At 47.8% G+C, this 26,647-nt stretch overlaps 7 protein-coding genes across 7 annotated transcripts; 4 read left to right on the forward strand and 3 right to left on the reverse strand.

Moving 5' to 3' along the window:
* Positions 1 to 1,649: 1,649 nt before the first annotated feature.
* On the forward strand, positions 1,650 to 2,271 carry PAAG_01694 (hypothetical protein; the record flags this gene model as incomplete). The annotated part of the gene is made up of 2 exons (XM_015844416.1): positions 1,650 to 1,692; positions 1,733 to 2,271. The coding sequence occupies 2 exons, from the start codon at positions 1,650 to 1,652 to the stop codon at positions 2,269 to 2,271; spliced, it is 582 nt and encodes a 193-aa protein (XP_015701324.1).
* Positions 2,272 to 3,739: 1,468 nt separating this feature from the next.
* PAAG_01695 (hypothetical protein) lies at positions 3,740 to 6,746 on the forward strand (the record flags this gene model as incomplete). The annotated part of the gene is made up of 3 exons (XM_002796641.2): positions 3,740 to 3,866; positions 3,958 to 5,984; positions 6,042 to 6,746. 3 exons carry the CDS (start codon positions 3,740 to 3,742, stop codon positions 6,744 to 6,746), a joined length of 2,859 nt encoding a protein of 952 aa, XP_002796687.1.
* A 670-nt stretch (positions 6,747 to 7,416) lies between these two features.
* PAAG_11340 (hypothetical protein) lies at positions 7,417 to 8,889 on the reverse strand (the record flags this gene model as incomplete). The annotated part of the gene is made up of 1 exon (XM_015847008.1): positions 7,417 to 8,889. The coding sequence occupies one exon, from the start codon at positions 8,887 to 8,889 to the stop codon at positions 7,417 to 7,419; it is 1,473 nt and encodes a 490-aa protein (XP_015703430.1).
* A 771-nt stretch (positions 8,890 to 9,660) lies between these two features.
* Positions 9,661 to 11,525, reverse strand: PAAG_11341 (hypothetical protein; the record flags this gene model as incomplete). The annotated part of the gene is made up of 3 exons (XM_015847009.1): positions 9,661 to 10,074; positions 10,139 to 10,702; positions 10,794 to 11,525. The coding sequence occupies 3 exons, from the start codon at positions 11,523 to 11,525 to the stop codon at positions 9,661 to 9,663; spliced, it is 1,710 nt and encodes a 569-aa protein (XP_015703431.1).
* Positions 11,526 to 14,666: 3,141 nt separating this feature from the next.
* PAAG_01697 (hypothetical protein) lies at positions 14,667 to 16,041 on the forward strand (the record flags this gene model as incomplete). The annotated part of the gene is made up of 4 exons (XM_002796642.2): positions 14,667 to 14,703; positions 14,775 to 14,859; positions 14,917 to 15,480; positions 15,573 to 16,041. The coding sequence occupies 4 exons, from the start codon at positions 14,667 to 14,669 to the stop codon at positions 16,039 to 16,041; spliced, it is 1,155 nt and encodes a 384-aa protein (XP_002796688.2).
* Positions 16,042 to 16,804: 763 nt separating this feature from the next.
* PAAG_01698 (translation initiation factor eIF3) lies at positions 16,805 to 18,655 on the forward strand (the record flags this gene model as incomplete). Its single annotated transcript, XM_002796644.2, has 2 exons — positions 16,805 to 17,018; positions 17,085 to 18,655. The coding sequence occupies 2 exons, from the start codon at positions 16,805 to 16,807 to the stop codon at positions 18,653 to 18,655; spliced, it is 1,785 nt and encodes a 594-aa protein (XP_002796690.1).
* Positions 18,656 to 19,825: 1,170 nt separating this feature from the next.
* PAAG_11342 (AGC protein kinase) lies at positions 19,826 to 26,554 on the reverse strand (the record flags this gene model as incomplete). Its single annotated transcript, XM_015847010.1, has 2 exons — positions 19,826 to 25,750; positions 25,808 to 26,554. The coding sequence occupies 2 exons, from the start codon at positions 26,552 to 26,554 to the stop codon at positions 19,826 to 19,828; spliced, it is 6,672 nt and encodes a 2,223-aa protein (XP_015703432.1).
* Positions 26,555 to 26,647: the final 93 nt, after the last annotated feature.

Consider the following 26,647-nt stretch of genomic DNA (forward strand, 5'->3'; position numbering starts at 1 on the left):
CTGCGCTTCTCATGAGTGTTTACTTTTTCAGATTTATCTATATTCAATTAACTTAAAACATTTATGAACAGAGAAGGTAGATATATCTGTGACCGAATATAAGGAAACCCATGGTTATAAAACCGACGTGGTTTTACCTGAACAAATTATTCAGCCTTCCAGCAACTTCCATTACCTGCGAACTCATGCTATTTCCCATGAGAAGTTACTATATATCCCACAATAATTTTGCCATGTGTTAGCTGGTAAAAGGAAAATTTTTAAGGTTTTAGTGGAAGATATTAAAGATATGGAGGCATTGGTTGGGCATGGCATGAAAGACCTTGAAGGAGCTGTCTGCTGTGCTCCTGCAGCTGCAACCTTTAAAAAGGGCAATTGTACAATCCTTTTGGCGGATTGCTCGAATTAAGGTTCCGTTTGTACGAGATCACAATGGTATTCCCCGGCAAATATTCAGCAGACTGTTCTCTTTCATGTTGATTATTTTTTCCACGGTTCGGTTCGTCAACAACTCGTATTCCAGAACCACATCTCATGAAGAAACTTCCTGAACATGTGCAATCAATTCAGACGTGGATGTGGAGTTGAAGCAGCGCTATCGGACTTGCATATGTAACAGACTTTCTAGGTGCCGCCAATTTGCAAGTTGAATCCAAGAACACGCCTTCGTGACAAAATCACAACAGCATCAAAAGCGCAAACAGGCAACCAACTACACGACGACAACGACCAGATACATGGGATTCATGTGGAGAGAGTAAAGGTTCGCCCATTCACCATCTTTCAACAACAGAAATGAGAATACCAAATTTCATGATTCGCCGGGGTTGAAAATGGGACTCATCCCGTCATCCCAATTAGGATAGGCAGGGCGCACTTCCGAATTACCCTGGCTTCCTAATCCAGCACCAGGGCTGGTGATAAAATTGACGAGGACAACATTGCCAAATCCCACATATTGTTGTTCACTGTTGATAACACTGACCACACATGTGCCCAGTCAATTATATATCAATACAAGTCAGTCAGTCAGCAAGCATATGAACAGGTCTTCTACCCATGCCATTGGGTTTGCAATTGAAGACAAGAGTAACCCTTGGCAAAGCTCCAACCTTTAGACTGAGGTTTCTGTCAGTCATGTCTGTCGGCCATGGGCTTGCCGCCATACCAGGGGCTATTACAAGTGCCAATCTCGCTGCTCGTAACCAAGGTGATTGATATATGAGTGTATGAGGCTATCAGGGCATTGAGGGAATGCCTTGCCGAACTCGATTGACTTGGATTAGATAATATTACCAAGGATTGGCAGTTTCCTGTAGTTAGAGAAGGATGTAACTATCTTTTTTATATAAGGTGATTTTCCCGCCAGTTTGGCAGAAGCCTTTCAACAAGCGCTCTCTCGATTGGGCACCTTGTGCATTCCTTTCAGATAAAAAGCAAGAGACAGGAGAACGAACAACTCGTTCATTGTTGAGGACAACAAAGAGAAAAAGAAAAAAACATCACCTTCAAGATGCGAATATTTCTTTACTCACTTTACTCACTGATTCCTCTCTTCACGGTTTTCTTTTCTATCAAGATTGTTTCTGTCTCTCCAGCTGTACTTCAACTTCGCTGTGCTGCTCCTGGTGACCGCGAAGTGGTTGGGAATGACTTCGCGGATCCTGGATCTGTTAAACCCAGAACTGACCGGTATGCGTTTGGCATGAATGAATACAACAAAAGGTTCAAGTGGCAAAGTCCCGCGATTTCGAAACCTGTATTGTGCTTGACACGGATGCACTGGCAAGCATTGCACCATGGGAAACAGGAGCATATTACTGGGATCCGGATGTTATATTCAGCGGGGATGTGAATGATCTCCAACTAGGTTTCTGTATCGAGTGGCATACTAGACCACTCCATATCGGTAGTGGTAAATGGGCACTTGTCGTAAACTTCCACAGCTTCCGGGACCGGATGACTAAAAAACCCTTGATAGAGGACGATGGAAGACTGGTTCTTCACTATTCGGGAGAAACAAAGGAGTCTCTCCGCCACCTATGCGTGGGGTTTACCATCTCCGAAGGCTCTGATCCCCCTGGGCCATATCACCCGATGCAGGAACCATTGTCCTGCCACCCCAACAATGCGGCGCGACCAACTCAGCAGGTTTCCTCGACCAAGTCTCCTCCCGCTGAGTCATGTATAAAGTGGACGGAAACAGCATCGGAACGGCGGAGACTTCAACAATGGCAAGCCCCTGATTGTCGGGATGCCAATATACGTTAGAAGGTCGAAAGGGATGGCGTGACTAAATTCGGTGACCCAGTCACTACTCTCGACCGCGATCACAGTGATGGCCCGCTGGTTCAAGCACCCAGCCTCATTGGCACACCTGAGGGCCTATAATTCCTCTTCTACTAGACACTGTTCTACATCCCCTGCTGTGATGTGCGGTATCCGACCTCGTCGTCAAGTAAGGGTCTGTATTTGAAGGCGGCGGCGGAGCCGCTGATTAAAACGATTGATTATGACGTCTCCTGGAGGAGCGAGTGTTGCGGGAAATGGGGAAAGGATTTTATTCCAGGCCAGTTGCCCTGCTGGAAGTAATATTAGGAGATCAAGGGGGTTGGCTGTGAAGATTTTATAGCGATTTGGCGGGGCTCTTGACAGTAATTATTTTTCACAGCTGTAGCTTTCTTAACTAGTTAACTTTGTTAACTAAATGCTTTTGCATTATTAAGATATTTCGCCCGTTTAACTATATGATCCATGACAATGAATCGTTATCCATGGATTTGCCTCGCCGCTGAATTTCGGGAACTGTGGCACAACTCGAATGACTAATTATGATGATTAACCATTCCCCACGTGACTCAGCCTCAACTCCAACCAACCTCCTCCGCCCATCGCCAACTCCACACCTCAAACGTTCGCCCTCAACATCCACTTTCATCACCTCGCAGCGCCAATTTAATCAGCCCTCCCTGAGATAGATTCTGTGTCTTGCTTGACACCTTGGGGATTGGTCTTATTCAGGCTTCTTGTAGGTTGCCTTGCCTCTTACCTCTTCTCCCTCCTGTCCTGCCCTTCATCATTCCCTCGCCTCATCATCCACTGTCATTTGCTTGTTAACCTTGGCCCGTTTATCTTCGTTTTACTCAATACACCCCTTCTTCCTTATCCTTTTTCCCCTTCTAGGACCCTGTCGCTCGTCTTACTCTGTTAATTTTCTTATTATCATCCGTATTTTCCTCTCCATTCTTGTCTCTTTTTTCCCCTCATCCTGCCATTTCTTTGCAGCCGGATCTTGCTCCTTGAGCTTGCCCCAGCGAGCTTCTCCTTCATATTAGTTATTTGATACTATTGTCTCTACAGGCTTCTTTTAGTCATCATTCAGCAATCGAGATTGCCTCTCGTCGCCTTTAGACTCGTCTCTTCTTCAGCCCCTTTTATTCTCTCTATTTAACTACGCTTCCTCACCTCGACCCCTTCGTTTCCTTTCAGCTCATTACTTTTTAAAACACCACTCTAACCCTCAAAATGTCAACTCATAGCTCCATCTTCCATTCCTTCAGTTGCCATATTCACAAGTTTTGTCCTGCGGTGACATAGCCTATCCAGGAGGATCGTTTCTCCCGCGCTTCCCTTGCGAGTAACAATACCCCCAACTTGTTAATCCCACCTTGGAGACAAGAAACGATTTACTCGTCATCTACTGCACAGCAAGGCTTAGTCGGAAGCGTTTTTGTTCGCAATGGAGTCCTATGATCCTTTTGCATCTCCCCCTCCCACCTCAGCCAAGGCTGATGCGAGATGGAGCCGCGAAGAGGATGCTTTTACCGGAAGGCCAAGTATAGATTCATATCGCCGAAGATCGCCAGGTACGTGCTACTATACACAATTTTGTCGGATGCATGTCTTCTTTGGTTTTCCCTCCTATCATTTCCCCGCCATTTACTAAACTATTTTCAGCCTCTCAAGACCGCCGGCGTACGTCCGCACGTGGTAGATCTCGATCTCCTGTCGTGATTGATCGGTACCAGCCAGGCGACCGAGAACGCGCACCTCGCGATGAATATTACACTGCTTCCCGAGATCATGCAGCGCGTGATCGAGAAGAGCGTCGTCGTATACCATCGCCTATCGCCGCAAATATTGACCGATATGTTCCCGGACAAGATTCTCCTAAACCGGTTTTACGAACCAATCCTCTACCAAATCCATTAACCCTTGACTTCCAAGTCGGATTCAATTGGTTTGCGGAATGGTGGAGAGCAGATCAGGCAATAAAAGAGGAAAAAGAACGGGCGAAGCATGGTGGGAGACGACCAAGTGATAGAGTTAAGGGTGAACGCGAGGCTAGAGAGGACCGCGAAAAGGAGCGCGCGCAGATCCAAACAGCCTATGACGCATATAAAGCCGAACTCCAGATCAAGATGGCTCGCGCTTTCGTCCAGCAACATAAAACGGAAGAGTGGTTTAAAGAGAGATATGTACCCGAAACTAGGGACCCTCTCCGTCGACGATTGATGGAGTTTAGAACTAGTGCATATCAGCAATGGGAACAAGATGTCGATTCTGGGGTATTTGATGAGTTTACCCTAGAAGGCATTTACAAAAGTGAGAGTGACGGAGCAGGTGGCATTATTGAAAAAGAGGAAGGGGAAGCAACAGCTGTCGGAGAAACTCTTAGTGTGCTCGATCTAGTTCCCGCTCGAGGCGGAGATTTACGGGATGATTCACTACTCCAACCTGCTCTTTTGATCAAAACCCTAGCCCCTAACGTAAGTCGCGACAAAATCGAAGAGTTTTGTAAGGAACATCTTGGTGAAGGGGATGGCGGGTTCAAATGGCTTAGTCTGAGCGATCCCAATCCGGCTAAAAAATGCCACCGGATGGGGTGGATTATGCTTCACCCTGCAACGGAAGGCCCATCAGTTATCGAAAGAGGCGACGGTAGAGATGAGGAGGGCGAAGAAGTAGATGGTGCAGCAAATGGAACTACCAACGTCTCTACTGCCGAAAAGGCTCTCGAGGCGGTCAATGAAAAGACTATTCATGATCCCATCCGCGGGGACTTTGTATGCCACGTTGGCGTCCATGTCCCGCCAACGAACCCTAGGAAGAAGGCCCTTTGGGATTTATTCTCAGCCCCCGAGCGCATCGAGAGGGACCTTGAGCTGGCGAAACGATTGGTGTCAAAACTCGACTCAGAACTTGGTTCCGCAGACGGTTTATCCAAAATCGAAAATCGAGTTGAAGAACTACGGAGGAAATGTTTACTGCAACCCCCCGTCACTGGTGCCGCAAACACAAAGAAATCCAAACCTTTTGAATCCGATGTGGACATGATCCTCTTGGAAGATGGAGAGGCTGAAGAAGGAGAAGAACAAGAAAACTCCTATGATGATGAAGTTGATAGTGAGGACCTACTCATTCAAAAGAAGCAACTAGATCTTCTGGTCGAATATTTACGTCGAGTCTATAACTTCTGCTTCTTCTGCGTCTTTGAGAGCGATTCGATCCACGAGCTTGTTCGAAAGTGCCCTGGTGGACATCTGCGTCGTCCTCGATCGGGCCTGAGCACTCAAGCAAAAGCTGCTGCAAAAGCTAGCGCCCTTGGCCAGCCATTCCCTACGAAAAAGAAAGAACCAGTGGAGGATGATGGAAATGCAGAATCCCCGTTGGATGAGAAAAAGCAGTCTCATTTTTCGTCCAAGACGGAGCAGCAAGCTCAACGCGCTTTCAACTGGGTGAAGACGTTTGAGGAAAAGCTGCTTCAAATATTGGAGCCTGAGAATGTTGACTTGAAGAAACTTGGCGGAAAGCCAGTGGACGAGGCCGTGGAGGAAGAGCTTTCCAAGTTTGTCAAGCAAGAGGACGAGGCTAAGTTCCGCTGCAAGGTACCTGAGTGTACGAAACTATTCAAGGCTTATCATTTCTGGAGGATGCATGTAGAAAAACGCCATCCGGAGCGGTACAGCGATATCCGGAAAGATGTAAGTTGACAGTACACCTCCACTTCACTGTCGTTATCATATTAATAACGTTTCAAGCTCCTCTTGGTCAATGCATACGTTCTCGATCCTGCACATATATCTCCGTCTAGAGCCGATGCTACTAGCAACGCACATTTCCCATACTCATCTGGCCATATGCCTACCGGAACCCCTCGCGGATTCAATCTCGCAAACATGCCCTTTGGCTTTGGAAATGGTCCAATGCCTGGCGGTTCTTCGTTCCACGGCTTACCCCCCTCTGCAACCGGGTTTCCCGGATTCATGAACGGTGCTGGCCACCCAGGTAGCTGGGCTGGTAATGGACTCCCAATGACAGGCTCTGCGTCCTCTGGCGATCCGTCAGCCTTGCATAGTTCTGGAGTTATTCGGCGTGGTAATCGCTATAGTGGGAACAGAATCGGCCCGTATGATCGCCGGGGAGGTCGTTTTGGTGCTGGAGGCTCAGGTGGTAGCATGAACGGTAATGAGCGACTGAGTCCTCTTCGAATCGGTGGTATGTTTACTGCAGGCGGACGCCTACCCAGTACTGGGGCAGCATACATCCCACCTGGTCATCCTGCTGCAGTTGCTGCCGGTGCTGGTGGAGGTGGATTTACCCCAGGAAGCGGACGATGGGGCGATGGTGCTGGTGGGAGCGCTCAGGCTATGGGCCCAAAAGAGGCAGTGCAAGGACGTAGCTTAAAAAGTTACGAAGATCTTGATGCAGTTGGGGGGGCTGGGAGCGGGGAGTTGAACTATTGATTTATCGCCTATTTTTATCTTGGTTCCTGTTTTTCCCTTCTCTACCACCAGCAATCTCCGTTTTCAAATTTGTCGAACGGCAAGCTTTCCCAAATTCCAGTGCTTTTCTTTCCTTTTCCGAATTTAAAACTGGGCGGAATATGTATTCGTATCTATGGCTCTTTTATCATATTATATATCGTCTCTTTGCTGTTACTCCTTTGTGAATTATCCAATTTGAACAATGGGGCGGTGGATGGATGGATGGATGCGTGAAACCTTAGTGTATGCTCGGCCGTTTTTTTTTTTTTTTTTTTTTTTTTTTTTTTTTTTTTTTTTTCATGATTTAACACTTTGTTCCTACACCATTGCTGTCTGGTATATCTGCCTTTAATCGAAAGGAGAACACGGAGTCTGTCTTTAGTGGCATAGTCTTGCTTTCACCAGTGAATTTCCACGGCTGACAATATCATCTTCTACTACCTGGTAGTTTTAGACAAGAGTTAGGCAGCCAAGTTTCCATTATCAAGCTCGCTGGCTACCTTCCCTTTTGAGACAGTTCCGATTCTGCTCTGTAAAAAGCCATTGTAAAATAATGAGATAATATCTCATTCCGTTAAGTTAGGATACATTCACATGTTTAAAGCACCAATGTGAAAAAGGGTTCGTGATCATCATTCACAGTAGTTGTTCAACCCATAAAAATAACCAACTTATCGGCCCCATCCCTCCACTGAACGCCGGGAACCTTTCTCACTTTTCTATCGCTAGCTAGATACATGAGCAAATATATATGCGGCGCAGTTTCGCCCCAAGTAAAGATTTTTACGGCGATGTGTTTTATGAGGTTGAAATTGTCATCTGGTTGCGGAGTCTTGTTTTCTGCTGGAATCTGAGCACTGTCCTGAGAGGTGAGGTCGATTATGGAATGTGAATCGGTGGGATCTATCGAAGAGGAGGTTGAGGATCTAGACTCGCAGATACACCATACACCCCAGCCTGCACGGCCATCGTGGGCAATGAATTTTGAAAGAAAATCCCAGAAGTCGAAGAAGCATTTTCTAGACCAGGGTGGACCGATTCTGGGCTTATTGCTCAGAGCGTCGTCCATACAAAACAGGTTTTGATAACTTTTGGTACTATTATTGTCGTTGGCGTTGTTACTGGAGTCTGAGATGGTGAGGTTTAGAAGCCAATAGCCACGCTCCAAGGTGCGTAATGACCGAGTTTGGAGCGACGGTTTGAAAACTTTGGATAACTTGAGCTTGTCGGCAAGCATTTGTAACGTCGGAGTTACGTGGGTTGTGAACTGAGCGGTTGAAGAAGGAACCGGCCGTGGCGGGTTTATCTCTAAGGGAAGCAAAACTCTCTCAAAAGTCTCTTGTCGGGGTAGTCCTGGTTTATCATATTGAGAATGGAATTGTGATGCGCGCAGAAGCTCAGATGTAGAAGACGTAGGTGTGGTTCCAAGATGGATTGAAGATGGTATACAAGCTGGGAGAACGGATACCCGACGTCTTTTTGATTGGGAATGCAAACCACCAGAAGGTGATCTTTCGATTTGTATAACTTGTTTTGGCCTTCCGGGAGGGGTATTGTCCTTTTCAACACTCCAGCTAGCCTGGAAGGAAGATTGGGATTCGGGGACTTCGCTGGGTGGTGTCTCCGTAGCCTGAGAGCTGGAGATAGCATTGCAGGGCGTTGCAGGACCAGTTTCAGAAACTCTGGAGCGATTCCTTGGACTCAGAAAGGAGTTGTCGGAAACAACGTTCGTATCATTCTGCGAAAAGGACCTTGGAGCTGAACTTTGGGAGAGGTCTAACAGGCCACATGTGGTTTCCCCGAAACTCGGGCCCCACGTCGATGAGAAAGATGCACATTTTCCTAGGGTGAAATTGGGTATATGATGTGATGATTCTTTCTGGCTTTTTCCGTCTAACTGATCAGGCTGCGGTTGTTTTTGACTTGCATCGCTTGGAGGATCCCCAATTTCCTCTGTGGAAATTTCGCTGCCCGGATCATCGGGGTATATTTTGACTCTAGTCAGAGGCTCAAATTCCAGGTATGCATCCGAGTGGGCCCTGTAGTTTGTATCCTCCTTCGTAGTACCAGGGGCGGAGATATGAACGAGTATTTCAACGCTGTCCGCCATCGAAAGTTTCATCGAAAAAGGGATCCAATACCCGCAAGCATCCTCATCGCAGTGAGATGAGATGGGCTCCACAATGCCTATGCATCGCGATTTCAACTCCGTTGTTATTCATATGTTCATGGGGAATGTTGTTCCTCTCCTGCACGCTCTTGATGAGCTTTCGAGGTTCAAATGTTTTTGGCTTGGGAAAGATGTCCGCATTACTAATTTACTTATTTAGTTACCGCCTTAAAGCGCCCCACGATGAACTTCCGAACTTGCCAGCTCGACATCAACTTTTCACGTTTTGCTTGCCTTTTTGTTTCTTCATTTAGAATTCTTTTGGACCAAATAACCACAATTATGGCCTATAACTAAATTCCCTACCAAAATTATCCGTTGCAAACTGAGTTGCGAAAATGCAAAGCACTTTAGTTATTATTTAAATCAAGTCCCTCCACTCCAAACCACACGTTTTCTGTGCCAAATTGCCGCCTATCCCGAAATGAACCGGTAGGACTAAGATCAATATATATTGATGATATCTCGTTGTGAAGGGAAGCATCTACAGCGCAATGGAGGGTATTTAGGGAGTATGTATGTACATATACTGTACATACAGATGCTAGGGAAGTTTTACAGAAACAAAAAAAAAAAAAAGAAAAGAAAAAAGTGAGAAGTGAAAAGTGTAAAAATGAAAATTTAAAAATTGAAAAAAAAAGAGGAAGAAATTCCCAACGCCCAAAGCAACAAGAATGCTCAATTTTAATTACCGAAACGGTGTCTCCTTTGCGTCCCCTCCAGTCAATGTTCTTCTTCCTCTCTTCCCATGACCTTCTCGATTGCCTCAAGTCCCGCTATAACCTTCTCATCGCAGAATCTTCTTCCTACAAGTTGCAAGCTAACCGGTGCACGTTCATATCTCTCTGGACCCGTGTAAAGGTCATGATTATATAGATCTTTCTCGTTACGGGGCTGGTAGTTCTCGTCGCGCAGGTCTGCCGCTGGATCGACGGTGGTGACAGGGAAGACCACACCGGGGTAGTCGAGCAAATTCCATTGTGCAGTGTAGCCCCAATAGCGGGAAGTCTCGTGCGGTGGTGCACATCCCGGGGTGGCTGGGCACAGAATTAAATCGACCTCTCCTGTGGGAGAAGTGGCCGTTGCTGACCAGTGCTTAGCATATGTTGCGCGGTAATCGTCGCGCCTAATGCATAGCTGAAATGGTTTTGTGAGACGAACCCTCCTCATTTATCAGCAGCATGAAGAATGTATCACAGACCTTCCAAAGTTCTGCCAGTGTATGCGGTTTGACCGTGGGTTGTTCATGAATAATGAATTTGGACAAAGGCAGGATTGGTTCTCCAGATGCTTTCAGGGACTCAAGAGCATCTTCCCCTCCGTCTGTGAAATACAGAGCGGAAATAATATCCCATGCCCTGGAGTGATCAAGCGGCACCCAATCGACAACTTCCATGCCAGCCTTCCGACACGCATCCGCCACCTCTCTGAGCGCACGGAGAACTGGCGGATGTGGTTTAACGACACCGTCATCCCATTCAACAGCGATCTTCAGCTGCTTCGTTAACGTGACAGGGGACCATGGGATAGGAGTCACCGATGGGTCAAGGCGCCAGGGCTCGCCAGCCAATGCAACTTCCATGAAGAGATTTATCGCTGCCCTGCTGGTGCAAAGTGGTCCGTAAGTCCCTAAGATGGCCTCGCAGCCGTCCATTACAATCTTCTTGCCTGTTCCCGAGATTCGTGTGCAGGTCGGCTTAAATCCATATACGCCGTTGTTGCTCGCCGGACATCGGATGCTGCCACCAATATCCCCACCCACACCCTTCGGATGGTTAGATTTGGTGCTCATGAGTACTTGAAACGGCAAAGACAGATGATTAATTCATAAGCCTCAGGTGCGTATATTAACTCACCAAAACACTTCCCCGCATTCCAACCAGGGCCCCTTCGCCACCGCTGCTACCACCGGAAGTGAGATTACGGTTGTGTGCATTGACAGTCCGGCCATATATATTGCTAGTGCATTCCAAATGCATCAGGAGTTGAGGACCGGTAGTACGAACATAGAAAACACAGCCAGCGTTATAAAACGCATCATTCAGAAGCCCGTCTGTTGAAGGATAATCAATCCAGCTAACTATGGAGGCGTTACATTTTTTACCCTTCATCCCATGGTGCTCCTTGACGGAAATAGGCAGTCCATGTAAAGGCCCAATGGGTTGTGGGAGGGAATCGAGATATTTGGCTCGTTCAATGGCCTCATCCCACATGAGCTCCGTAACGCAGTTGACCTGTTCAGCCAAATATTCGATCAGCAGATCGACAATTACTTGCAAACCAAACTTGCTCATGTTAAAGGATGGAGCACAAACCGCGTGCTGAGCAATTGCAGCTCTCCGGAGGAACGCTCTCGTCAATTCTTCTGAGGTGGCCTCCTTGGTACGCAGCATGCGCAGAAGAGCAATGGCATCATAGTTCTGAGTAAGTTCATATTCGCGGGCCGTGAGCAGTTGCTTGGGTAGATCCAGTGAGCTCATTGGCAGGGGGTTAGGCAATGGGCCCAGCGGAGGATCGACTTTGGCAAGGGTTGCATCACGGTAATCGCGGACAGTTTGAGCCTTTACCTCCCAGGGTTCAATCGGCATCATAACGGACACGTCCTCAGGGTGGGGTTTTGGAATTAAACATATAAACTACGCACCGTCAATAAATTGTGTTGAACATGCCTAGATATATGGTTATGAACAACCTCTCTGGGGATATGGGAGAGAACAGGCAGTTCAATCATTTAAGTCTGCAGACACCTCGTGAGCAAACATGGGTTCCACGACATCGGTTTGTCTTTCGGCATCATCTCCCGCATTTGCTCCCGATTACTACCTGATTGTGGAGGTTGGTCGTTTGTAAACCTCGAACCCCGCATTTTAAGGCAGCGCCTGGTCGTAAATGATATATGTCTGCTGTATCTTATCTATTATTGCTTCTATCCACTGATTCACACGTACACGAACTACGAGATCTCGCCAACGGCAATCATACCTGACTCGGCACAAGGACCGAAATGGTGGTTTACAAATTTATTTGACGATCTGACAATCTCTAGCATTCTCATTACTCGTACTCCTGCATTGAAGAACGCGTTTCTCATTGGCTGAGTAACTGCTCTTTTGACCTCGTATCTCACCGTAGGCTGTGGGAAACAGAAAATAAAGATATGGAATAAGGGGAATAGTTCCCCGCCTTTAAAAGCCTAACTGCCGAGAGTAAATGACGATGAAAGAAACCTACGGTTCAAGTGTTCCCCAACGGGTTTTATTAGAAAGCCAAGTTTCCGGAATTTTCCCATAGAAATACTATTTTGACAACCGTAATTCCATGACTGCCATAATAACCATGGGACTTTATTGACAAGAATCCACGGTCATCAAAGTCGAGATCACCTCATTTATTGTTCTCATAATATTCCACGGGGAAAACCTTACTGAGCAAAAGGAGGGCTGTAAATGGTCAGAAGAGCTAATTCCGTTCATCCACATGCATGCAGAACTTTCATCCGTAAGTTCTGCAATTTGAGTCGATCTTGGAAAAGTCTTCTCAGTCATTGGAATTTCTGCATATCCGAGAATCAGCGAATACCGCGGGAAAGACTCCATTCCAACTCCGTAACTGATCAGCTTCTAGCACGATTTTATTGCTCATTAGCAACGCCACCGGTGTGGCTTGCCCGGAATAGGGGCGGATCAAACATGTGTCTCAAGGTTTGATCTGCTAGCATGATGTGACAAGTCTCGTTACAATCTGCCCCTTTTCAACTTTTTCCGCAGGCCCAAGTTGGGTAGTTGCTCCGTAGTCGAGATGGAGAGCATTCCAACGCAGAGAACAAACCAATAATGGCAACGTTTGTTGGATCTCTATTTGTTCATGGATACTGCAGATTAGATCTTAGTTAGCTGGTTTAATAGCACAACAACGTTAACTATCCTCCATGACTATTGATCAGCAGGAGTGTGTCCACTCTCGCCATCAGCCCATTGGCATTAAAGTATTTTAGTCATCCTTGGGGTAGCACCCATGTCTGGAATCTCCCTTTGGAGGCGTCATCGTTCCTGAACTCATTTTCAGGCTTGGAAACGCGAGGGGCCACTGGAATTTGCCACCTATGGAGAATACTTTTTGAAAAGTAGTGCTCTCAAAAGTCTCAAAGAATGCGTTCCAATATCCATTATTGCCCCAGATGAGATCATCCACGCAGTCACAGCCTGTAGTTACTGTACAATCAGCACCCGCAAGGCGCCCCCCCCCCCCCCCCCACACACACACACATTGGACCAGCTTCGCTGAAACTCCAACTAAGCATCATAAATATCCAACACCGCACTGCCCACTTTCTTTTTTATTCCGGAATCTTGGATGAAAGGATCAGCGCTATGCAACACCAGTTCGCCACATCACAATTATTCCATGGATAATTCCCTGGTCGCCAGCCGGCGTGTCGAAAGGCGTTCAGCGAGGTCTCATTTCCGTTGCTTCGTATTCATTGTCATATTCATCCCCATGATATTGTTCAAACGCCAGATTTCCACCGCAAAAGCGTGAATCGGGGTTTCATCCAAAGCCCGCGCAAATCAATCAGCCTGGGCCATCACCTAGACCCGTAATGTATTTCTTCTCGATTCCGATTCCAAGCTTGACTAGCCAGAGTTCTCTTAGAGGTTCCGTAAAGGCTCAAAGACCAGGTGCTTATTACTCATCATCCAACAGGGTCCCTAAAACTAGCTAAACTATACCACCGGGGCAACGGTTAACCCGTGCCCGGGAATTGCAAGTTCTCCGATAACAAAACAGCTTCGATATTTCATCCTTTTCCATCTTTCGTCTTGCGCGCTGGGGCTGAACCTGGGCCGGCATCCTCTTCCTTTGCATCCATCCTGTTCACTCGATTCGTGCCATGACAAACGGGCTTCACTCTCCAATTGTCATCAATCCTTCGCTCAGGGCGGGGATACTGCTATCCGTGCGATATCCACAGCCACATTGCCCCACCTCCAGCAAAGACCTCAGCTCACCCGCTAGTTCTTAACAACCGCGAGTTTTGCTGTCTGGCCTCCATTGCCAATCTGTCTTTGATCACATGAAAAGTATTTGGTAGTCTTTAAAAGGATGGCATCCTTTGGACAGTATGGTGGTCTGGCTTCGGACAAAAACAAAAAAATTGAGAATGTGGATGTGGATGTAGATGTGGATGACTTCGGTATGTATTCAAAAGAATACTCTCTTGCTGAGTCGCATATTGAGATTGTTTTTTTTTTTTTTTACTCTTGATCCATTTCTTCAATTGCTCGATTCCATTCAATTAGACGTATTTCTCTAATGATATCAGTGAGGTGAAGTGGGGATGTGCCCCTTAGCAACTTGTTCTTTAAGTTGTCTATCTTTTCTTATTTCCCAAGAGACTTACCTCGGTCAATTCTATTTCTTTATGGTTTATTATTTCCTTTCAACTACTCCGCAGTACGTATAGATTCACCAGCTTTTATATCAGGTGATTTCACATGCCCGGGAGCACACTTTTATTATGGCTCATTTCATTAATACCTATATTTTTTTTTTTTACCAGCACCGGCTTACTTATTTCTGCTTTCGTCCCTTCAATGGAGGGCCATGGGGAAAGCCAGAAGTTGTATTCATCCCATGGCCCTCCATCGAAGGCAAAACGATAGCGAGGAGTTGTAATAGGCGGTCATTCCAGCAGCTCAATGAGCGCACCTATGATTGACATACCCCTCATGAAAGGTTTGGGTGCAGAAAAGACAACTACTCGAGGTATATATGCCAATTTCATATACGATGCCCACAGGCACCATTTCTCAAAATCCTAACTGGAGGAATTAAAGGACAACCACAAAAGCGGAGAGGCCCAAAGCCAGATAGCAAACCTGCCCAGACCCGACGTCAGGAGCTAAATAGACAAGCACAGAGGTACGTGCCGTGCTCTATACATGCGAGTATTTCTTGATGTGGCTCACTGGACATCAGAACACATCGAGAGCGAAAAGAACAGTATATCAGGGCACTGGAGACAGAAGTGTCTCGACTTAGAGAATGCTACAGCAATGATATGTCAACAACAAATCTGTCAATGCAACAACAGAAAAAGATATTACAGGAGCAGAAAGACGAGAACGCTATGCTGAGACAACTTCTCACCGCTCATGGCGTTCCCTTCGAGGCCGAACTTGAACGACGAAAAGCTTCCCTTCGTTCTGGAAACAACCGTGCTTACACAAGCGCCTTAGTTGGCAGAACTTCCCAAGCTCACTCCCAGTCCCACTCGCAAGGATTCACAAGGGGCGGTGACCCCCCCTCAGCCACACCTTCGAGCATCATGTCAGCCATTAGCCCTGGGACAGGTTCCGATTCCACAGAAACCCAACCCGGTGGGAATATGTTCCCTTTATATTCCGAGTCTCAGGGACATCAGAAAGAGCAATCAGGAGTTTTAGCAGAATCGAGTTCTTGGGGAGGTGATGGTACGGCAGTCGATGATGTGCCTGGCATTTTCGAAAAGGATCCGCAGTTGGGAGTTGACTTTATCCTCTCGTAAGACAAAGCAGGACACTATCCTCAATTCCACCACATAACGCTACATCATGTTTCTTGGAGGTTCATTATCAACTAACAATGAAGCACAGCCTCGAACAATCCTGCCGTACCCACATGGAACTCCTTTGCAGGCGAGCTGAGGACGACGAAGAGCATGAAACAATCTCCGGACATGTACTAATGGCATCATGCCCACCACCTACACAAATCGTCTCTGCTGAACCCGGTCAAATGTATTCCACCCGAACCTACGACCTTCCACATGCCAACCTAACAGCCCTCCTCAATCTAAGTCGTCAGCTAGTCACAGGAGGCCAAATCACACCAATCATGGCACTGCAGTATTTAAAGAGCCATGATACTTACCCTTCGCTAACGAGAGAAGACGTGCGACATATGATGGACGATTTGAATGGTAAAATCCGATGCTACGGGTTTGGTGCGGTAATGGAAGATTTTGAGTTTATGGACTCATTCAGCAGCGTGCTAGCAAGGAAAATGGAGCCTCCGATGGATACAGGTCCCGATGATCTCAAGCCCCTTCCCCCGATTCTCTGACTGAAAAGGTGGATGATGTGATGTTTTCATGGAAGCAGCAACGTCTCTTTTAACTTTCACTCCTATTTTCCTTTGCACTTCCTTTTCTATTCCCTACTAAAACTTATACTATGCTTATTTTGATTCTATGTCTGTTTTGTCAGTTTGTCTTCATAGCAAGTATCTCCTTGATTCTTGCTCACTAACTTTTAAAAAGAATGCAGGCTGCGACAGATCCATCATTTCCTTATCAGTTCACATTTGTTCATCTCAGCTTATTTATATCTCAGCTTATTTCTTCCTTTCTGAATTTCTTCACTTCCTATCTGAAGACAAACACATTCTCTGCTATTCTTTCCACCCCGTCTTGCGGTTTTACAGATTCATTTATTGGTAAAATAATCCATACTCCATCCACGTAAATCAACTCCTCAGAATATAGTGAAATCATAGCGCATAATGATATAACAGCGCAACTCTGATTCTTAATCGTTGGAATAAATACGCATACAATTATAGAATTATTTTTATTCTTCCTCAGAGAGATCCATCCCCCTTGGGCAATGGTTATATGGGGATCCCATGCAATCAAGCGTAATGTTACGTCCTGTTTACAATACACAGCCTTACCTAATCATGCCAAGACTTTCCCACATCTCAAAAATTCAAGAAAAAAAAATCCTAAACTCGACCATGTCAACGAACGACGCCAACAATCACAGCAACAAGTGCTTCGTCCTCTCACAACGACGACGCATCCGAAAAGGGTCAAGAACTAGCCACCATGGCCCTTACCTCCATCACAGATATCGTTGCCTCCCTCCCATCAGAGGACTCATGGGGTCCTCCCGTTACCAGCGAAAGCACTCTTGATGGCGTTCCATATGCTCCATTCTCTAAAGGTGATAAGCTAGGCCGGATGGCAGATTGGGCGACTGAAGGAAAAGATGGGCGAGATGGACGTGGTGGTAGACAAGCTTATAATCGTGTCTACAGAGGTTTGTATATCTATTTTACCGCAAGTCCCAATATCCCGGATTCTCACTCACCGTGAACTTCAATAGATCAACAAGTATATGGTGCAGGGACATCAAGTCTTTTCTCTGTGCAGGTGGCTGAGGACGAATCCTCCTTCTCCGTCGTCGACAACACCAGATCGTCTACAAAGACTCGCGGGTTTGGTCGTGGTGGCGGCACCATATTCCGTGGCCGCGGCCAACGAGGTGGTTCAGGACAACGTGGTCGAAGTGGCTTCCAAAGAGTGGGTGCAGGGCGGGGTGGCCAGCCCGGTGGAGATCGGTACTACGATAACCGTGGTGGTCGAGGTGGACGGGGCCGTCGTTTTGGGTGGAGAGATTATGATAAGCCCCAGCGCAACCGCGACAGCTCTGTCCACATCCGCACCGAGTGGACAATGCGGGAGGAAATCGATTTCACAAGGCTCTCGAAGCTCAACCTGGAGACCCCCGATGGTGAAGATATTGACAATTATGGATTCCTCTACTATTATGATCGCGCGTACGATAAACCTCCCGTGCGGAACACTGAGCGGAAACTAATCTCTCTCGACCGTGCGGCGTACAACGTTACCACCACTGCCGATCCAGTTATCCAAGAACTGGCCGAAAAGGATGAGGCCACCGTGTTCGCAACGGCTGATATTCTTTCCATGTTGATGTGTGCCCCTCGCAGCGTATACTCATGGGATATCGTCATCATTCAACAAGGCAACAAGATCTACCTGGACAAACGTGACAACGCCTCTATTGACTTGGTGACAGTCAATGAGAACGCCGCAGATGCTCCCCTTGAAGCGTCAGAAGCAGGTGGCAACAAACAAGATTCCATCAATACCCCCAGTGCTCTCGCCATCGAGGCCACTGTCATCAACCATAACTTTGCTCTCCAGACGGTGATTGAATCCGAAACATCTAAGGTCGAATTTAACCACCCCAATCCCTTCTACAACCCGTCCGAAGAGACTGAACCCCTTGCCTCCAAGGGTTACAAATATCGTCGCTTTGATCTCTCTCTTGAGAAAGATGAGGAACCTCTCAACCTGATCGTGCGCACTGAAGTCGATGCTGTCGTCAAGAACAACATCAGCGGTGACGACCAACAGCTTACCCTCAAGGCCCTCAACGAATTCGACCACAAATCTCAGGGTGCCGGTGGTGCACTTGACTGGCGCACCAAACTCGTCTCTCAGCGCGGAGCCGTCGTCGCCACTGAGATGAAGAACAACAGCTGCAAGCTTGCTCGATGGGCAACGCAGGCGATCCTGGCGAAAGCCGATATGATGAAACTCGGCTTCGTGTCCCGCGCCAATCCAAAATCAGCATCTGCTCACATCATCCTAGGCGTAGTTGGTTACAAGCCACGTGAGTTTGCGGCACAAATGAACTTGAATCTGTCGAATGGATGGGGTATTGTTCGGACGATTGTGGACTTGGTTCGGGGTCTGGAGCATGATGACGAAGAAGAAAGTGATATGCACAAGTTTGTGCTTGTGAAGGATCCGAATAAGCCCGTTATTCGACTCTATCAGGTCCCAGTGAATACATTCGAAGAGGACGAGGATGTGGTGGAGACGGTGAAGGAGGATAAGGAGGACGAGAATGAGGATGAGGCGTAAAAAAGCTGGACTTCTTTTTCATTGATTGGGTTGCTTCATCCATGAAGGAGGTATCTGTATGCGCTTGGTCTATTTCTCTTGTCGATTTTACTTTCTTTTGATGATGTAGTAGATGATAATAGCCAATTTTCTTTGACGGAATTAAAAAAAGAAAAAGTACAGTACAAATCAGAACTTTTTCTCCCTGGGTATTTTTGCTCCTTACGTACGGAGAGTACGTCAACAAAAGTTGATTTATGACCTCATTCACCTTTATTTCACCTTTATCTGGTTTTCAATATATATATATATATATATAAAGAATTATAAATCATTAAGAGAGTATGATAGAACAAGGACAAGGAACAAAATAAAGCTGTACATTAAATGGTTGCACCAACGCACTTCTCAGTATGGCTTCATGTCAGTCGCTGGCCCCCAAATGATCATAAGGAAAGAAAACACCAATAAATAGGATTTGACTCGCAAAGAGTAGAAACGAGAAAATCTAATGAGAAGGAAACACACTCACGAAAACAGAAAGGGATAACAATTTAACATAATCGCTGGAAAAAACGTATTGACAGGCATGTTAAGTGAATAGGTAAGAAGAAAACCAAGCTGTGCAAAAGCCACGTTTCTCTCATCCTTATGTTAAACACCTCTCCTTTTCTTGTAACTGTGAAATCTCTGTACATACACGAATTCGACTCCAGAGGAATTAATAGCAGCTGGATATGACATGCAAGAGACAAGAAATAAGAGAAAAAGAAGGGAATATCTCAGATAAATTCATCACATTACACTAATCACCACCAATAAAAATTTAAAAAAGAAAAGAAAAGAAAAGAAAGAGAAAAAATCTCCCATCTCAACTAAATTTAGTTAAGCGAAACAGCTACAGTTAAAATGAGAAAAGACACCCAAAGCCATGCGTCCCAGTTCATTCGCAACCCCAATACACGCATGCAATCAAATCAAATCAAATCCAGGCTGAATGAAAAGGAAAAGGAGAAAGGAGAAAGGAGCATGGAGCATGGAAAATCATATCATAATATATCATCACAAATCATATCATAAGAAGAGAGGAGATAAAATAGGAGAAAAAACGCTAGAAAAAACAGATCAGATCATTACCAAATCATGTCCCACTACCTCCAACCTCATCAAGCCCCATTTAAGTTCCCGCCATCAGGTCCGCCGTATCCAATCCAAACCCAACAGCCTCCTCTCCCTACTCTTCTCGCGGCTCCTATCCCGCTCAGATGCACGTGGCGTAACCTCTGATTCGCCCTCGGCTTCATGGTGATCGCTCGTGCCGCTCACTGCACCAGATCCAGCTCCATATGTGTCTGGCGACGGTGTGCTACGAACCTTACTGGGGTTAAATCCACTAGCCGCTACGGCAGTCTGGGGACGGGGTGTAGTGTCTTTGTCGTGGGGATGAGTGGTAAGATTAGCATCAGGATGTTGTTGCTGTTTGATGGTGGTGTTGGGTGGTGTGGTGGCCATGGTTGTCGAAGAAGAAATAGTGTGAGGGAACATGGAGGCCAGGGGAGGTGTGGTATCCGTAACTGCGAAACCATGTGCTGTAGTTCCAGGGTCTGATTGTTGGGGTTGAGAATTGGGTTCCGCTGCCTGGTATCTCTGAACAGAAGATGATTTCTCTGCTTTAATATATGCCCTCCCAGCTTCCACGTCGGACGATCGTATTGGTTCAGGTGACTGAAAAATAGCGCGGGCTGGGCTCGTGGTTACGAAAGGATCAGCTGAAACACATGACACCTCCTGATCCCTATCTTCGGGCAACGTTTCCAACCTCTCTTCCGCAATTCGTAGACTTCCCAGACCTTCTTCCATAATGTCAATACTTGACCCAAGAACTCCAACCAACGACGACGGTGTTCGTATCGTGGTGGGTAGCTTCCCAGTACCGCCCTCAGAGGAATTAATCGTAATTACATCGGCATCCTCACCAACACGGTCAGCACCCAAAGCCTCTCCAGCATCGCTAACAACGCTTCCGCGACTGTTTGTCCGCATCATTTCCGTCCCCAATTTAGATCCAGATCGCTTGCTCTTCCCGCGAGCACACTGCGGACTCCTCATTCGATTCTGAGAATTAAAACCAAGCTCCTCATCTTCATCATCCCCAGACTCATCGCCCTCATACCTCCTCCTTCGCTCTTGCGAATCCCGCTTTGCGTGAACTTCCTCGACAAAAGGGTAGTTACGCGGGGTGCGCACGCTCATGCCTGCAGCCCCCGTCATGGTCGTCGACGGTGCGGATGTGGCATAGAGGGTAGTAGGGATGGGGGGTGGGGAGGACATAATGATGGGTTCTGTCCTTGGAATTACCGGTTCGTCGGAGATACCCAGGCCGCCGGCACTCCCTTGGGAATTGCCCCAGCCATCCGCAGCCTGACGACTGATGCCGACCGGTAATTCGTCAGGCCTGACGAACTCAGCGTCGCCAAAGTAGCTGCTGCTAATAGAATCTTCGCGGCTAGAGCCGCGGTAGGAGCCTGTGGGCATGGCGAGAAAACCAGAGGATGTGGAGCTGGGACTGTCTTCTGTCTGCATCGATGACGACGGCTGACGAGTGACTCCGGTTGACAGGATTGGATTATGAGAGCTGAGCGGATGATCCTTCGGAGGGGGCTTCCACTGGCAGAATTTGCATAAGGCTTCCGTGAGTTTAGAGAGGGTCGGGGGCTTTTCGATGAGTGCATCGAAATGGTGGGTTTCTGGGAGGTCTTTAAGGTAGCCTGTACAGCAGATGATGGGGGTATGTGTATTGACGCTTTTGGTATCACGGATCATACGCGCCACGTCCGCGCCGTTAAGTTGTGGAAGCCTGAATTCCATCATAATGATATCGAATTGGACTTCGCTTAGTGCGTAGCGCATGGCTTCCGATCCATTGACGGCGGTAATTGTCCGGCAGCGGAGCTTTTCAAACAGCCTTTCCATAACAAGTTTCGAAACGGGATGATCTTCGCAAATCAGGACATCCAGAGGACGGAAATAGGGGCCTTCAACAAGGTTGATTTGCGACAAACGTCGAGAGCTTTGTCGTCTTCTTTGCACTTTGAGCAGTGCCTTCGCCTTTGTCCGTGGATCCTCATTATCAGACGATGAGGGCGATATATCAAATAGCTGGCTCCGCCGCTTATGATGCCCGGGAACAAAGGGCTCCTTTGGCAGCGGCGCCTCGCTATCCTGGGAACCAACAGTTTGCGATCTCGATCGAGAAGTCGATGCGCTGCTCTGGCGCGGTTGATTCGACTTTTCAGGGGAAGGCGTTGGTGGCTTGACATATTTCACAGGCGAAGACGCTGCGGACATCGACATCTTGAAATTCGTTACTAATCTCGGAGGCTCAGGGAAGCTTCCAGGTTGCAGGGACCCGCTGGACTGATGGGAGTATGTCGAGGAGGAACCAGACGTTTTCCTCCTCTCGTGGTTTTGGCCTGTACTAAACTGTACCATGAGAGGCGAAGAAGGTTGAGAAGGTCGACTAGGAGAAGAGGAATTCGCTTGACTAAGACTAGACGGCGAGGCAGGGCGATTCGCAACCTTGTTCTGCGATAATGTCCGCTGAAGCGGCATTGGTAGCAGCGGGCTACCTTCCAATGATGGACCAGAGCTAGATGCGGGTGTATTGTTGGGTACTTGTCTCTGTTGAGCCTGCATGGCCTCCATGCGCAACTTCTGAATAACATCTTTGTTTGCGCGTTCTAGTATGGGGAGGTTCTTGAAATTGAAGTTCCCAAAATCATCTGCAGGCACAGGCTCACTCAAACGTCTGCTCCGAGGATCACGCACATGCGGCGGGATATGTAACGGCACTAACCCACGCTTTAAAGAATTAACTTGCGTACGAACTTTGTATAGGGCATCATGCGGTCGATCAGGGTAGTCTGCCCCCGTGGCTGGGGGAGGGGACAACTGGTCCTCCAATTCCTCTGTAAAGGATTGCAGCGTGGCACCCCGAGCATCGAAATACTCTGTATCCTCGGGATTCTCCACGGCAGGAACAAATTGCGCCTCATCCTCCAACAGCGTGTCCCAGTTAATATCTGCGAACCATGGATGAGCACGAACTTCAGCACCACCGTTCGGATATTTCTCAGAGGCGTTTGAACCCAGACGCTGCGCAGGGTTGATCGTCATCAATCCATTCATCAAATCCTTTGCTTCCGGCGTGACTAGCTCATCTGCCTCATCAGGCCAATTAATTCTGCGATTGAGGATATTCTCGAAGACCTCGTCAGGAGTGGAGGCGTTAAAGGGCGGGTATCCGTAGAGAAATTCAAACAGTATACAGCCAAGAGACCACCAATCGCTCATCTCATCCTGTCCAACACCGTTAATAGTCTCCGGAGCGAGATAATCCGGTGTCCCCACGAAACGTCGATTGTGATCCTCTGGATCAAAGAGGGCCATGGGAGGGGGTATTATGGATTGCTGGGGTGGAGTACCATGTTGACCGGTCACTGAAGACGTTGGACAGCTTGTACTCGTCTGTAGAGGATATAGATACGGAGAATCGCTTCCTTCACTCTGCGTTTCCTCTTCGATAGAACGACCCGGCTGCGGCACGAGGAATTGCGGTTGTTGTTGTTGTAACGACATCGGATATGACGTCTCACCACTTTCGTATAGCGAAAAGCCCCTAAACATCCCCGCCAAAGTGTCACTGCCACCGCTATCACTTCGATATCCCGATGTTCGTCTTGAGGTCTCCCGATTGAACGAGGGCTCTTTATTGAGGCTAAAATAGGATGGCTGATTAACAAACATAGGAACCTCAGGAGTCATTGAGGGTGTGGAATTTGGCGACGCAGTTGCAGGGAAATCAAACGACGCCGACCGCGAAGACGCCAAAGATGTGGCACGTGTAAACGGGCCCGTCTTCAGCAAATCAGGAGCAGACTCATTCGGGTTCTTGAGAATGCGTTTCTGACGGCCCACAAGCCCCATTCGTGAGAGGCCAAAATCTGTCAACTTCAAGTGGCCCTTTTGATCGATGAGGAGATTATCCGGTTTGAGGTCACGGTGGACAATGCCTCTTTCATGGAGATGCTCGATGCCGAGAACCACTTCTGCAATATACTTCTTCGCCCAGTCCTCCGAGAGGCCGCCTAGGACTTTGACCAGCGAAGCACAATCACCGCCATTAAGGTATTCCATGACTAGATACAAGTAATCTTTGCTCGAGAAGGTCCAGTAAAGCTTCGCGACGAAATCGCTCTCTCCCTGCCACATCATGATGGCCCTCTCAGCTTTGACGTTTGTAACTTGATTCTTGACAACCATGTCGGCCTTCTTCAGGACTTTGATTGCAAAATACTCACCCGTCGATTTCTTCTTCGACAGGTAAACGCTGCCAAAGGCACCTTTGCTAATTGGCTTGATGATCTCAAAATCTTTGATTGAAGGTGCAACAGCCCGCGGTGGTGGCGGATGACTAACGGAGCTAAGATGAGGTGAGACGGGAGTTTTGTTTAGATCCGGGGAAGTGGCAGACGATAGTCTGCGATGGTGATGGTGATGAGAAGATGGTGGTGGATAGTACTGATGCGAACCAAGGTCAGAGTTACTGAGCAGCGGAGATGTCATGGGAGACGGGAAGCTTTCGCCCATGGATAATCGCGGTTTAGATAATCGAAGAGGAGAATGTGGTTGGTTTCGCGCTGGCGATTCTCTGCGTGGAGACACCGACATGCCAGGTAATATGAGACTCTGACGTTTGCGATCCTTTGAGCTTGCGGCACGACTAACCCCTCGTTCAGAAGACGGGGACTCGGTACGTCGTGTTCCAGCAACGACAGAAGAAAGAACACTACAATCGCTATCACCAGCATCACTCTCAGCGAGCAACGAGCCCCTCTTCGAAGTTTGCGGATGGTTTAGCAAACCGCCAACACTCTTGTGGGACCGGGGTGTGGGACATTCCACTGGGCTGCTAGAGCGAGTCGAGACAGCGACGGATGAAGGCTGAGGCCTGTCCGGAGAGGCAGAGACTAGTGACGGTTCCGAACTCACCCGTAACGCAGCAGTGATTCCAGAACTGGAAGGTAATAGCAATGGCTGACTAGATGTAATAGAAAGTGGATCTGGTGTGTGAGACACGGATAGATCTCTCAATTCCTCCTGCGAATCTCCATTGATACTCGAGCTTGATCCGGACGAGTCGCTCAATTCCCCAGCGGCAATGCGTTCTGCTTTACTCATAGCAGCGGAAATGCATTCTTGGACGAGCACAGTAAACTCAACTCGAATACGCTCACTATACTCCACAATCTGGCGGTGACGGAACACAGCATCCACCTTAGCGCGGGCAAAACGCTCAGTATCGGCGGACAGTGCTGCCAGACCTTGCTCTTGCTCGAGAGTATTGCTGCTGGGAGACTGCCACTGCAGGACCTGCGAGATTCTGGATTCCGATTGAGGAGATTGTGTTCGAATTTCTTCACCAACTTCAGTTCGTGCCTCTTTCAGGGCCGGCGTGTTGATCTCCAGAGCAGTGTCACAGAGATCTAAAATTAATTCCACAATACGCGCAAGGGGTCGTCGAACAGCAAAAGAGGAGCGGGTACGGGTATGTCCCAATCCCGATGTCGACGGATCACGGGATCGTGGTGGAGTTCCAGAGGAAGAAGAAGTACCTGAAGTTAAGCCAGAGGATAACTGAGAAGGGCCAATGGGCAAATTCTTATACTCTGCTTGAGGGCCAGCAAAGAGGTTCGAGTCGCCAGAGGATGATCTGGTTTTCCTAGCCTCTAATGCATCCAGAATCTTGACGATGGCGTGACGATGTTCATTTAAATTGTCCTGGGCCATTTGGACATCCATCTCAGCCCCGTGTTCTTGCAGACATAGCTCAGAGTGTTTCTCAAACCACCATGGGGGAATTTGGCGCTCGCATATTCGACATAGCACTGGCGGCGGAAGAGGGACGTGGTTGGGATCTCGCGATCCGGATTCCGCTAGAGCCGTCAGGTAATTTGCAAGCACCTCTGCGCCAACACCTAGAGACTCGACAAGTACTGGGGGAAGGTCGATTGTAATTTCCCGTGGCTGGGTAGATGGACGTAACATCCACATAGTCTAGCAAGTGTTAGATATTTTGTTACAACCGTTACCATTATCAACAAGGAAACTTACATGGCTTTCCGTGCTCGGAGACCGACCAAAAACCATAATCCCCTGCCCCTCCAAATTCAAAATATGGTCCTTATCTTCCCTGGTCTGTCCGGCGGCACGCTCATCCTTCTCATGCTGGACTAATCTGTCCTGAACCTGAATGGTATCAACACGTTCAACATCCGCCTTCACTTCTGCTTCTAGTGCCACTTCCTCCTGTTCTTCCCGTTCGAACCCCTCACCCACTTTGCCCTCCTCCAACTTCTCCTTCACCGCCACCTGCTTCACCTCCACTGGCTCCTCCTCTCCCACCTCCCTCCTTAGAAACGACGCAGGCCCCGTCTTCACCGCAAACCTCACAATATGGCTCTTCGAATCATCAATCTTCATAGACTCAATCGCCCTATCAAACGCCGTCTTATTATCCAGCACCAGCTCAGAAATCAATCGGCCTTCAACATCCTCTACATTCGTCCCAACCACTTCCTTCCACGACGGACTAACCCACTTAATGCGTCCATCCAAATTGAGGTCGATAATGACATTCAGCGTCTGCTCAGCGGCTTCTTTAAGGTCCTGGCGTTCTTCACGGATGTCCTGGCTAATGGTACGTTCCATGGGGTGTGGGCAAGGGCTGCTGCCGCCACTACTGCCGCACGCAGCGCTAGCTTCGCGGGCCTCCTGCTTCAGTGCCGTGATGGCAGGAGGGGAGAGAAAGCGGGGTGGGGTAGGGGTGACGGGGGTGTTTTCTGCGCCATTGTCGGCCATTGTACTGTACATACATATAACGTAGAAGTGTGATCGGCCAGAGTGAACCAGGTTGCCCTTGATCAAATGTCAATTCTGGTGAGTGGAAGGGTA

Source organism: Paracoccidioides lutzii, assembly GCF_000150705.2.
Source record: "Paracoccidioides lutzii Pb01 unplaced genomic scaffold supercont2.3, whole genome shotgun sequence".
Taxonomy (NCBI): Eukaryota; Fungi; Ascomycota; class Eurotiomycetes; order Onygenales; family Ajellomycetaceae; genus Paracoccidioides; species Paracoccidioides lutzii.